The 14281-nt window shown below is 48.6% G+C and overlaps 1 protein-coding gene across 1 annotated transcript in view; it reads left to right on the forward strand.

The window, feature by feature from the left end:
- The window catches only part of LOC119954378 (transmembrane protease serine 3-like), a 54535-nt gene that overhangs the window by 11927 nt on the left and 28327 nt on the right, over nucleotides 1-14281 (forward strand). Inside the window, 1 exon segment of the mRNA XM_038779575.1 lies at nucleotides 4384-4621. Coding sequence (XP_038635503.1) covers nucleotides 4384-4621 — 238 coding nt within the window.

Raw genomic sequence — 14281 nt, forward strand, 5'->3', positions numbered from 1 at the left:
ATAGAGCACTGTCATTGTGTTTGTATCAGTTAATTACCTGCCAGTGTGATTGTGTCAGTTGAGACCTGCCAGTGTGTTTGTATCAGTTAATTACCTGCCAGTGTGATTGTATCAGTTGAGGACCTGCCAGTGTGTTTGTATCAGTTAATTACCTGCCAGTGTGATTGTATCAGTTGTCGACCTGCCAGTGGGACCTGCCAGTGTGATTGTGTCAGTTGAGGACCTGCCAGTGTGATTGTGTCAGTTGAGGACCTGCCAGTGCGATTGGATCAGTTGAGGACCTGCCAGTGCGATTGGACCAGTTGACGACCTGCCAGTGGGACCCGCCAGTGTGATTGTGTCAGTTGAGGACCTGCCAGTGCGATTGGATCAGTTGAGGACCTGCCAGTGTGATTGTGTCAGTTGAGGACCTACCAGTGCGATTGGATCAATTGAGGACCTGCCAGTGTGATTGTGTCAGTTGAGGACCTACCAGTGCGATTGGATCAATTGAGGACCTGCCAGTGTGATTGTGTCAGTTGAGGACCTGCCAGTGTGAATGGATCAGTTGAGGACCTGCCAAGTGTGACAGTTCATTAATGTTGTTCATTGTATTGATTTTCCGCATGAACAATTGATCTCACTGTCTGATGTTTTACTCTATACTGGTGGACCTGCTGATCTCAAACTCAGTAATTTTCCATGAACTGTGTCCAGTCTCAATTTCTCTGTGATCACGTCAAACAAGGATTTACAGCTAACTTCTGTGATTGGTCAAGTATTCACTGGTCAGGTACAGACAAAAGCATTTTCTTTCTTTCGAAATTCCAATCAAGGGTGCAGTGTGTTAGAGGCTTGCTCGAGACTCCGGGGGGTGAAGCCAGGTCCCAGCCAGGCAGACGGAAAGAGAGCCCCTCTCTCTCCTGATTGGTCCACAGCACAAAGCTGCTCCAGTTTATAAAAAGGTTACCAATCTCACTCAGAAATGGGGCTCCGAGAGCTGTCATAAACATGAAGCAGAAAAAACCTTGGCCGCGATTCGCCGCTCCCCACGCCAGGGGGGAGAATCGCGGGAGGGCCGGGCGAATCACGCCACGCCACCCTGGCACCCCCCGCGATTCTCCCACCCCCCAAAAAATGGCATGTCGTGTTTTGCGATACGCCGCTCGGAGAATCGCCGCTCGCCGCTTTTCACGGCGACTGGCGATTCTCCGGCCCGGATGGGCCGAGCGGCCTGACGACCCCAACCGGTTCACGCCGGCGGCAACCACACCTGGTCGCTGCCGGCGTGAACATCGCGCGACAGGTAAGTGTGGGGCCTGTGGGGGACGGAGAGAGGATCGAGCACCGCGGGCGTGCTCAGCAGATGTCTGGCCCGCGATCGGTGCCCACCGATCGTCGGGCCGGCGTCTCTTAAGAGTCGCACTCTTTTCCCTCCGCCGCCACGCATGATCAAGCCGCCATGTCTTGCGGGGCAGCGGAGGGGAAGACGGCAATCGCGCATGTGCGGGTTGGAGCCTGCCAACCTGCGCATGCGCGGCTGATGTCATTCTCGGCGAGCCGCTTTGACGCAAGCGTCAAGGCCCAGCGCCCGAGATTCGCGCAACGCCGCTCCTCGCCCCCTGGGGGGGGGGAGAATAGGGGGCGAGGAGCGGCCTCCGACGCCGGAGTGAAACACACCAGGTTTCACTCCGCGTCGGCTGTTTCTCACTGTTTCGGAGAATCTCCCCCCTTGTATTTATATCACTACTTCCAAAATCCCAAAGTGCTTCACAACCAACTAACCTTGAAGTGCAGTCATTGTTGTAATTTAGAAAACCTGACAACTAACTTTTACACAGCAAGTTCCCACAAACTGGAATGACCGGGTGATCTATTTTTATGATATTGGTCGGGGAATAAATATTAACCAAAACATCGGGGGGGGGGGGGGGGGGGGGGGGGGGGGGTGAGAGAGAGAGAACTCCCCTGGTCTTTGAAATCAATCTTTGGGACCTTTCTACATCCATTTCAGAGGTCAGGTGGCACCAATGAGTCCCTGTCCAGTGAGTCTCTGACCAGTGAGCCCCTGTCCAGTGAGTCCCTGTCCAGTGAGTCCCTGTCCAGTCAGTCCCTGTCCAGTGAGTCTCTGTCCAGTGAGTCCCTGACCAGTGAGTCCCTGACCAGTGAGTCCCTGACCAGTGAGTCCCTGTCCAGTGAGTCCCTGACCAGTGAGTCCCTGACCAGTGAGTCCCTGACCAGTGAGTACCTGTCCAGTGAGTTGCTGACCAGTGAATACCTGTCCAGTGGGTTACTGCTGACCGGCCACAATAGAATAATGTTCCACTTTTCACTCAGGGTGGGATTTTCTGGCTAGATTGGAAGATCCTACCAACAGAAGGCCCCCTCCCCACGGCGGAGTGTGTGAAGGACGGGAAAGCCCATTGACAGCAGCGAGACTGGAAGATCCCACCAATGGCCAATTGCTGGCCACCTTCGTCGCCCCAAAAGACGCCACGTGGGCTGGGTGGTAAGTCACACCGTCATCATCACTCACCCTGCCAACCAAAAATTATTCACAATTACCTCACAGAATTTACCAAGAGCCACCTCAATCCTTACAAATATGGAGCAGCTGGGCTCATAGTCCAAGACTCTGGTTAATGTTCTGGAGAGAAGGGTTCAAATCCCACCACAACCCCCGGTGGAATTTAGAGTCGATGATTTGGAAAGCTAATCTCAGGGGCCACGAAACTATCATCAACTGCTGCAAAAATCCATCTGGTTCACCTGTCCTTTAGGAAAGGAATTTTGCCAACAAATCTGGCCTCCATGTGACCCCAGATCCTCACCAACATGGTCGACCTTTACAGGTCCTCTGGAATTACCTGGTAAACCACTCAGCTCAAGGACAATTAGGGATGGACAAATGCTGGCCCACACAGCGACACTCACATCCCGTGGGAGAATAAGTTTAAAATACTGAGCGTTGATTACGTCAAATAATCTTTTCATAAGGCGGCAAGGTGGCGCAGTGGTTAGCACTGCTGCCTCACGGTGCCGAGGACCCGGGTTCGATCCCGGCCCCGGGTCACTGTCCGTGTGGAGTTTGCACATTCTCCCCGTGTTTGCGTGGGTCTCACCCCCACAATCCAAAGTTGTGCAGGGTAGGTGGATTGGCCATGCTAAAGTGTCCCTCTATTGGAAAAATTAAACAAATAAATAAATAAACTTTTCGTCAACAGACACTGACGCTTCTAGTGATCACCCTTGGTATTGAACCTGTCGGCTTTGGAACCTCATGCGGCAGTACCTAGCAGCTGCCACTGGGGCCCTCGATGAACTACGCAGCAACAGCAGCCCATAATTTATATAATACCTCTGATGTACTCGAACCTCCCAAAGCGCTTCTCAGAAGTGTTTCCAAGCACCACCTAAAGTTTTAAGTAGCATCTTGCAGGAGGAGAGATAGAGAGGTTCAGGAAGGGAATTAAACTTTGGACTCAAATCTGGCAGCAGACTTTGGTCAGTTTGAAGTATTACACCAAGGAGATGGGCAGAGAGGTTTCTAACCTTTGAATTCAGAGATTCCTCAATCAGGATATTGATTATTCACTTATTTTTTGTTGGAGTCTCTGTTTCTATTGATGACAATATTTGGCACAACTGTATATATTTTTGGCGTCTTTATATCCCCCTGTGTGGATTCATCACTTAAAACTCTGAACAATTTTGGCAGAGAATTTAAAGAGGGTTTTTTTTGTCCAGTTCAAGGGTTTCAAAGTCCAGTTCACAGGCATTAGATACCAGAGTTCTGGGACTTTTGCTAGAGGACTGGTCTCTTGATCAGATGCCCAGGCCTTGAATCCTGTCCTGGGTACCTTCTGCTTTGAGGGTGTTCGTCTCCTCTTCTCCAGGCTAGTTAAAGCACAGTTTTCTTTCCAATTCCTCCCTGCTGTGTTTTGTCATCAACATCTTACATTGGGCAATAGTTGTGTAATTACAATCAATTAATATATCTGGAATTGAAAGCTAGTTTCTGTAATGATGACTATGAAACTATCATTGATTGTTGTAAGAACCCATCTGGTTCACTAATGTCCTTAAGGGAAGGAAATCGTCCATCTTTACCTGGTCTGGCCTATATGTGACTCCAGACCCGCAGCAATGTGGTTGACTCCTAACTGCTCTCTGAAACTTGAAAGGCAGTTCAAGGGCAGTTAGGGATGGGCAACATTGCTGGCCATGCCAACAATGCCCATATCCAATTAAATAGTACATTTAAAATTTAAAAATCTGTGTGAGAACCCAACGTGATGATTAGCACATACCGACGCTACGTCCTTCTCTCTTTCGGAGTGGGGTCTGATATGAAGACAGTGAGAAAGATTTGTTTTTAAGTTGAATTTCATTCTTTCATTGCAGAATATTTATGAGAATTATTTGCCAGAGAATGTTCAACCACCGGCAAACCAGAACACACCAGGACAGTACCCACCACCACCGTATCCCTACCCAGGAGGAAATCAACCCCCCCCTTACCTCAGTGCTGGAGGGTATCCAGCTCCACCTTACCCCAACGCAGGGCAGGGAACATACCAACCATATTACATTCCTTCTGCGGGCCCTGTACATCCTCCAACTCAAGTCACCCAGAGTAATGGTAAGTTATCTAATGTGCGTGTGTGTGTGAACGCACAACAAAGAACAAAGAAAAATACAGCCCAGGAACAGGCCCTTCAGCCCTCCAAGCCTGTGCTGACCATGCTGCCCGTCTAAACTAAAATCTTCTACACTTCCGGGGTCCGTATCCGTCTATTCCCATCCTATTCATGTATTTGTCAAGATGCCCCTTAAATGTCACTATCGTTAGTCTATTTGTATGTGTTTGTGTATATGTTAATCATTGTGTTTATGAATGCATTAATCTGAGGGTATGGATGTGTAAGTGTGCCTTAGTCTGTGTGTGAGTATGTTGGTCTGTGTATATAAATATATTAGTCTGTTTTTGTGTGAGAATGTTACCCTGAGTGTGTGTAGTTCTGTACTTCAGTCGATGTATTTGAGAACATTAATCAGTGTGAGCATATTTGTCTGGGTTTGCCTGTGTCTCTGTGCAACAGGGTGCTCCTGTGCACCGGTTTGAAATGTTTTGGTGCCCACAATTGAATACGCACCTGTTCATGGAGCTGTGCCCGTGTGGAGGCCAATGTGAATATATGTGTATGTGCCGATTGTGTGTGTTTGCAGTGGTGCCTGAATGTCAATATGTGCTTCTGATTATGGCTTTGTCCATATTTGTTCCTGATAATATGTGTGACTCTGTGTATGCCTGGATGAGTTTGTGTATATAATAGTAGCTATAATGGGGGTGTCAATTACCCATATAGACTGGGATAGTGGTTGAGTAAAGGGCAGAGAGGGGCTAGAAGGTGTTCAGGAAAATTTCCCACAGCAATATGTTTCCAGTTCAATGAGACAGGAGGTCCTGTGACACCTGCTTCTTAGGAATGCCGAGGGTCAAGTGAGTCCAGTGTCAGTACGAGAACATTTAAGAAGCAGTGATCAGTGCATCATCAGGTTTAGGTTTCCTATGAAAAAGGACAAAGAACAATCCAGAGTAAAAATTATTAATTGGGGGTCTGAATATAAATTTTGTAATTTTGAGTACCCATTGCTGATTTTTGATACTTGCCCCAACTACTCCCCGTGGTAGCGAGTCCCCGTTCTCACCGCTCTCGGGTTAAAGAGGTTTGTCCTGAATTCACTATTGTATTTATTTATTTTATTCTTTTTTTTAAACTTTAGAGTCCCCAATTATTTTTTTTTTCCAATTAAGGGGCAGTTTAGCATGACCAATCCACCCAACCAGTCCATCTTCGAGTTGTGGGGGCGAAACCCACGCAGACAATGTACAAACTCCACACGGACAGTGACCCAGGGCCGGGATTGGAACCCGGGTCCTCAGCGCTGCAGTCCCAGTGCTAACCACTGTGCCACATGCCGCCCTAGGCCTGAATAAATTAGTATCAAAGGTAGGCAGGAGAAAGGGTGGCTGAACGGTGGGCTGCCTTCAAAGAAGCAACAGTTCAGCTACAATCAGGGTAAGCTCTCTCAAAAGACAAAGGTAGGGCAAACAAATCCAGAGCTCCCTGGAATACAAAAGAGATAGAAATTAAAATAAAGAGAAAGAAAATGTGCTTATGACAGATGGAAAATATATTTGAGAACGGTGCTGAATATAAAATGTTCAGAGAGGCGGTAAAAAAATCAAATACGAAAAGCAAAGAGGGAGTACGAAAAGAGACTGGCAGCTGAGATGAAAGGGAATCCCAAAGTCTTCTGCAGACATATAAATACTGAAAGGGTGAGAAAAGGAGGAACAGTGCCAAATAGAGACTTAAAAGGGAATTTACACATGGAGCCAGGGGCATGGCTGAGGTATTAAATTAATATTTTGCATTCATCGTTACCAAGGAGGTTGATGTTACCCAGGACTTGGTAAAAGAAGAGACATTTCAAGCACTAGAAGGTTTAAAATTGATTAGGGATTGGCCAGCCTATCTGTCTGCACTTAAAGTTAATAAGGCCCCTAGGACCAGATGAGATGCATCCAAGGATACTGAGGGAAGTGAGAGTGGAAATTGTGGAGGTATTGACTATACTTTTTCAGTCTCCCTTATGCTGGAGAACTGCATCGCAAAGATTATGCACTTCTTCAATAAAGGGTGTAAATATAAGCCAGCAACTATCAGCCAGTCAGTTTAACTTCAGTGGTGGGGAAACTTTGAGAAACAGGTTTAGGTTTATTGTCACGTGCACCGAGGTACAGTGAAAAGCATTGTTCTGTGTACAGTCCAGACAGATCATTCCACACATGAAAAACAGAACATAGGATAAATACAAACTGTAAATACATAGACATGAAAATCGGGTGAAGCATACGGAGTGCAGTAATACAACAGTAAAGAAGATGAGTAGAGAGATCAGTTCAGTCCATAAGAGGGTCATTCAGGAGTCCGAGAACAGTGGGGAAGAAGCTGTTTTTGAATTTGTTAGTGCGTGTTCTCAGACTTTTGTATCTCCTGCAATGGAAGGGGTTGGAAGAGAAAATAACCCGGGTGGGAGGGCTCTTGAAAATGAATGAATGAAATGAAATGAAAATCGCTTATTGTTACGAGTAGGCTTCAATTAAGTTATTGTGAAAAGCCCCTAGTCGCCACATTCCAGCGCCTGTTCGGGGAGGCAGGTACAGGAATTGAACCGTGCTGCTGGCCTGCCTTGGTCTGCTTTAAAAGCCAGCGATTTAGCCCAGTATGCTAAACCAGCCCCTTTGATTATGCTGCCCACTTTCCCAAGGCAGCGGGGGTTGTAGACAGAGTCAATGGATGGGAGGCGGATTCTCGTGATGGACTGGGCTGTGTTCATGACTCTCTAGTTTCTTACGATCTTGGGCCGAGCAGTTGCCATACTGTGATGCAGCCAGATAGGATGATTTATGTGGCGTAACAATTGGTAAGAGTCAATGTCGACATGTAGAATTTCCTTGGTTTCCTGAGGAAGTAATAGGCGTTGTTGTGCTTTCTTGGTCATAGCATTGGCGTGGGTGGACCAGGATGGATTGTTGGTGATGTGCACACCCAGGAATGAGAAGCTTTCAACCATCTCCACCTCATCATCATTGATGCAAATAGGGGTGTGTACGACACTTTACTTCCTGAAGTCAATGACTAGCTATTTTGTTTTGCTGAAGTTGAGGGCGAGATTGTTGTCATTACACCAAGCCACTAGGTTCTCGCTCTCCCTCCTATACTCTGACTCATCGTTGTTTGAGATCCGATCGACTGCGGTCGTGTCATCAGCAAACTTATAGATGGAGTTGGAGTTGAATCTTACCGCACATTCATGTGCATACAAGGAGTATCGTAGGTGGCTAAGTACGCAGCCTTACGGGGGAACTCAGCATGGATCTTGATTGAAAATTGTGTTTAACTAAATTGCCAGAGTTTTTGGAGAGGTAACAGAGAGGGTTGATGAGGGTAATGACGTTGTTACATTGACATAGTCTTCCAGTAGGTATTTGATACCAGACGGCAGACTTGTGAGCAATGTTTATAGCTCATAGCAGCGCCGGCTCTAGGGTCGCTGGCGCCCCGGGCAAGCTGAACTTCGGCGCCCTTGGGGGGGGGGCCGAGGGGGGGGGGTTGCGGGGCCGAGGGGGGGGGGCCGAGGGGGGGGCTGAGGGGGGGGGCTGAGGGGGGGGCGGGGCCGAGGGGGGGGGCTGAGGGGGGAGGGCTGAGGGGGGGGCGGGGCTGAGGGAGGGGCTGGGGCCGAGGGGGGGGCGGGGCCGAGGGGGGGGCGAGGGCGGGGGCGAGGCCGAGGGGGGGGGGGCGAGGCAGAGGAGGGGCGGGGGGGGCGGACCCGAGGGGGGGGCGGACCCGAGGGGGGGCGGACCCGAGGGGGGGCGGACACGCGGGGGGGCGGACGCGGGGGGCGGACCCGAGGGCGGGGGGGCGGACCCGAGGGGGGGCGGACACGCGGGGGGGGCGGACGCGGGGGGCGGACCCGAAGGGGGGGCGGACCCGAGGGCGGGGCGGACCCGAGGGCGGGGCGGACCCGAGGGCGGGGCGGGGGGGCGGACCCGAGGGCGGGGCGGGGGGGCGGACCCGAGGGGGGGCGGGGGGGGGGGACTGAGCGGGGGGGCGGACCAAGCCGGGGGGGGCCGCCCTGGGGGCGGGTGGCCACCGCACATGCGCTGGTTGGTACCGGCCCAACTGCGCATGCGCGGGACCCGAGTCTCTGGCGCCCCCGAGCACATGGCGCCCCGGGCGACTGCCCGAGTTGCCGGTGCCTTGAGCCGGCCCTGGCTCATAGAATAAAATTGGAAATAGCAACATGAGTACAAAATTGGTTGAGTGACAGGAAGCAGTGAATAGTTGCTAATGGATGTTTTCAGACTGAAGGAAGATTTGCAATGGGCAGTATTGGGACCCTTGCTTTTTCTGATATATATTAATGTAAAATGTAAAGGCACCACAGGCCCAGATGACCGTAGACTGCTCTCCGCTTTGAGGGGGAGAGCTGACTGGTGGTGGTTTAACCTGAGGATCACCACACCTCAGGCAAGGGACAAGGTTGAGAAGTCGGAGCCTTCATGAATAATCTCAGCCAGTACGGGAATTGAACCCACACTGCTGCCTTTGTTCTGTATCACAAACATGCTGTCTAGCCCACTGAGCTAAACCGGAAAGATCTAGATCTTGGTGTACTTGGCATAATTTCAAAATTTGCAAAACCTCAAAACAGTGTCAACAGTAAGAAGGATAGTGTCGAACTTGAAAAGGTCATAGGCAAATTGGTGGAGTGGGTGAGCATATGACACATGAGGTTCAATGTGGAGAACTGTGAAGTGTTAGGAAAGCAAAGGTAGTTTGAAATAATTTATATTATAAATTATAAACAATAGAAATAAGATAGATTTTCAAGTGGGTTTAATTTAATGTCTGTGCCTGGAAGGGTAAATCCTATAATTAGATTGATGCTGGACAAATATCTTTGTATGTGTAGGTGTTGATTAAGTTCCAACTGTGTTTCTATGTGCTTAGATAGGGCTATGGGGTGAGTAATAAATAGGGCAACAGAGGTATGCGGGTGTTGCTTAGCAGTTGGGGCCTTTTAAGTTTTAGTTTAGCTAATTTGTGTGCAGTTGGAGATAGTTAGTGAGCGAGAAGGCAGCTCTCACAGCTCTGCTAGAAACATTTGGTTCAGGAAAAAGCCATGCCATTGAGTAGGTTAAGAAGACAAGTGCAGAGATCTGAAGAGCAGCTAGTTAATGTAACTAGAGGAATGAAGAGAAGTGTCCAAGATGTCTGAGGTCAAAGGTACTAGAAAAGATAACGATTCAGTAAAGACAGACAGAACTGAGTAGAAGGTTGAGATGCCCGAAAGATACCCGAAGTGATTTTGAGGTTAGTGAGATTTTACTACAGCCTGTGAAACGTGTGTTGAAATAACAATGGAAATTGGGAGCACAGGCGGCTGCTGGACGAGATAGTTGAGGTGAAGAGGAGATATTTGGGGGCCCCCACGAAGGAGTTGTTGGCAGAGAGGAAGTGGCCGCAGGCAGTTTGACAGGTTGACAAAGTGGTCGGGTAGCTGGGGGGGGGGGGGGGGGCAAGGGAGGGGTGTAGTGAGTATGGAGATAAGATATGCTGGCCCACCAATTGTGGCGGCAGTCGGAATCTAGGGAAATTTTAAGGGTGCGGGCAGAGAATGAGGAGTGGTGTCGGAACAGGAAAAGGTAAATGAGGTGGGCAGGAGGTATACGAGAAGTTGTATAAGGCGGAGCCCGATGGGAAACAGAGGATATGGGATGATTTCTGGACGGTTGGAGTTCCCAAGCGTAGAGAAAGGGAAGAAGTAGGCATTGGAGGAGTCGCTGGAGCTGAGGGAGGTGATAGTATCAGGGGAATGCTGTCATAGAATCATATCATAGAATTTACAGTGCAGAAGGAGGCCATTTGGCCCATCGAGTCTGCACCGGCCCTTGGAAAGAGCACGCCGCACCTCCACCCTATCCCCGTAACCTCACCTATCCTTTTCTGAACACTAAGGACAATTTTAACATAGGTAATCCACCTAACCTGCACATCTTTGGACTGTGGGAGGAATCCGGAGCACCCGGAGGAAACCCATGCAGACACGGGGAGAACGTGCAGACTCCGCACAGACAGTGACCCAAGCCGGGAATCGAACGTTTCAGGACATTTCAGGACGAGTACAATGATTTTGAGTCCAAAAGCTTTTGACGAAGAGTCATTGAACTCGAAACGTTTGCTCTTTTCTCTTCCTACAGATGCTGCCAGATCTGCTCAGATTTTCCAAAATTTTCTCTTTCGTTCCTGTTAAGTTAGACGTCAGATGTTAGACGTTAGACGTGGGGCAGCACGGTAGCATGGTGGTTAGCATAAATGCTTCACAGCTCCAGGGTCCCAGGTTCGGTTCCCAGCTGGGTCACTGTCTGTGCGGAGTCTGCACGTCCTCCCGTGTCTACGTGGGTTTCCTCCGGGTGCTCAGGTTTCCTCCCACAGTCCAAAGATGTGCGGGTTAGGTGGATTGGCCATGCTAAATTTCCCGTAGTGTCCTTAAAAGTAAGGTTAAGGGGGGGGGTTGTTGGGTTACGGGTATAGGGTGGATACGTGGGTTTGAGTAGGGTGATCATTACTCGGCACAACATCGAGGGCCGAAGGGCCTGTTCTGTGCTGTACTGTTCTATGTTCTAGATACGCCGCCGCTGGGGGTGGCGGCCTAGCTGGGGGACTTGTACGATTTGCTCCAGCTGGAGAAGATTAAATTTGAGTTGAGGGGGTCGGAGGAGGGCTTTGGGTTGCAGTGGAGGCTGTTCCTGACACCATCTGACGGACTGTGTATTTTGTTGATGTTACATGTGTTTGGAATAAAATACCTTTTTTTAAAATAAAGTTTTCGTGAAAAATGTCTTGGCCAAGAAAAGGAGGTTCTGGTAAATCAGAATAATTGTTTGAATGCAGAATTGAAAAGTAAAAGTAATGGACTGCTGGATCTTCGCCATGAGGAGAACAATGTGACCTTTGAACTTTAAAGCAAAATGGAGGAAATGGAGCAGGTGGGTGGTATGGAGTGCCGCAATTCAAAAGTTGTTCCTGTTGAACACTGATACAGTTGAGCAAAAAACTGATCAAAGTAATATTACTGATGGATTAAAGTCAGTAATGGACAATAAGAAAACAACTGAAGTACTTGAAAAATTGGAAACTACGAACTCTCAAGCAGAGGGACTGAAATTGCGAAGTGATCTTTCTGAGTCAATGAGCAGAAACTCTGAATTAAAAATGAGATTTTGACAAGAGAAGAAATCATAGAATTTACAGTGCTGAAGGAGGCCATTCGGCCCATCGAGTCTGCACCAGCTTTTGGAAAGTGCAGCCTACCCAAGCCCACACCACCCTATCCCCATAACCCAGTAACCCCACCCAACACTAAGAGCAATTTTGGACACTAAGGGCAATTTATCATGGCCAATCCGCCTAACCTGCACATCTTTGGACTGTGGGAGGAAACCGGAGCACCCGGAGGAAACCCACGCAGACACGGAGAGGACGTGCAGACTCCGCACAGACAGTGACCCAAGCCGGGAATCGAACCTGGGACACTGGAGCTGTGAAGCAATTGTGCTAACCACTGTGCTACCGTGCTGCCCCAAATGAGATGGCAATGGAAAAAAATGACTTTCTGACTGTGTTAAACCAAAAAGCGAATTTGCCACATGTGAATTTGTAAAGTTGTCTTGAGAGTAGAACTATACCTACAAGTGACGAAAAGGACAATTGCACCATAGACTGGAGTGAAACATTCATTTTGTGAGCGTATCAGCCTCCCCGAACAGGCGCTGGAATGTGGCGACTAGGGGCTTTTCATAGTAACTTCATTGAAGCCTACTCGTGACAATAAGCGATTTTCATTTTCAATTTTCATTTCAAACTGGAAATCAGAAGAAAAAAGGAACACAATACTTGGGTATAAGAATGTTACCATGTCTAGATTCTGATGATGCTGTTGAAGTTATTGCCTTTGTTTTGGTTAAATAATTGAAGTTATATAATATGGCGTGTGTTGTCTGTGCGGAATCTGCATGTTCTCTCTGTGTCTGCGTGGGTTTCCTCCAGGTGCTCCGGTTTCCTCCCACAAGTCCCGAAAGAGGTGCTGTTCGGTAATTTGGACATTCTGAATTCTCTCTCCGTGCACCCGAACAGACGCCGGAGTGTGGCAACTAGCGGCTTTTCACAGTAACTTCATTGCAGTGTTAATGTAAGCTCACCCGTGACAATAAAGATTATAAAAAATAATTGCTCACTAAGAAACATTTACTTGTACAATGTAATGCTATGTAGTCAGATATTTATCATGCTACGCTTGTGAAAAGTGGATGTAACACAAGGGTAAAGAGATCTTCATGATCATGAAAATTCATTTCTCTCAAAGAGGGGGTGTTCGGAAAACAAATGTTGTTTCAAGGGAATTGAAGGGGCAAGGCCAAGGAGGAGATGTGAAACTTGTAAAAGACATTATTTCCACATAAGGTGCAGCACTGCATCCTGTTCTGAGTACCGCCCTTTGAAGTAGGTGGTGAAGATATTGGAGAGGGACCAGAAAAGATTGAGAAGAATGGTTCCTGGAATGAGGAACACCATGAGGATGGATTAGAGAAGTTGGGACTGTTTCCCTTGGAGAAAAGAAGGTCGAGAGGGGATTTGATAGAGGTGTTCAAACTCATGAGGGGGCTGGGCAGAGTAGGCGGGTAGACCATGTTCACACCTGGGAAAGGGTCGAGAATGAGTAATTAGAAAAGTGAGAGGAGAGAAAACTCGCTTCCTGCAGCAAGTGGTTATGGTCTGGATTGTACTTTCTGGAAGTGTGGCGCAGGTTGGTTCAATTGAGGCATTCAAAGGGGAATTGGATTATCATTTGAAGAGAAAGAATGTACAAGATTACAGGGAGAAGGGGGGGGGGGGGGTGAGAATGGTACTAAGCTAATTGCTCTTCCAGAGAGCTGCAGCAGAGGGGACGGGTTGAATGGCCTCCTTCTGTGCTGTAAAAGTTCCACGATTCTGAGATGCGTGTACGTGTGAGACTGTGGGTGAGGGTGTGTATTGATGTGCCTGTGTCTTCAAGCTCATTGCGTTAGTGTATGAGTGTGTAAATCTGAGTGTGCATGTGAATGGAGGTCTAGTGCCCCAGCCTCTGAGGCCAGGGGCTCTGGCTTTGAGTCCCACCCCAGCACTTGCTGGCCATGGAATGTATGTTCCGAATACGGCTGAACGGATTGGTTATCAACCTGAAAATCCTTCCGACACACAGCAGGTGGTAGGAGCGGCGGAGGTTCCTGGTCAGCCATAAAACTTGGGAGCTCAACCATAGTTCTAAACTACAAGATGCATGTCAAAGTGTGTGCTGCCAGAGTAACCCCCACTCGCTGAGCGAACCGTGACACACCACCACGTCTGTATTTGTCTCACAGATAGTGTGAGCGTGTGTGTGTGAACGTGTGTTGTGATTGTGAGGTAAACGTTGGCAGCCTTGGTTGTCAATATTTTTCTACAAATGACATCTCTAAACCCTGGGTGGCTCCTACGAACACATCTCCGACTGTAGCACCGCATTGTATGCTGCAGGCTGTGATTCTATCTCAAACCTCAGTGTGTGGGAGTTGAAGGGCATTTCGAGATAAATACTGGCTCTTTCATGAATGATGCATCCTTTTACTGGGATTGTGGGCCGTGTGAGA

Source organism: Scyliorhinus canicula, chromosome 19, assembly GCF_902713615.1.
Source record: "Scyliorhinus canicula chromosome 19, sScyCan1.1, whole genome shotgun sequence".
Classification (NCBI taxonomy): Eukaryota; Metazoa; Chordata; class Chondrichthyes; order Carcharhiniformes; family Scyliorhinidae; genus Scyliorhinus; species Scyliorhinus canicula.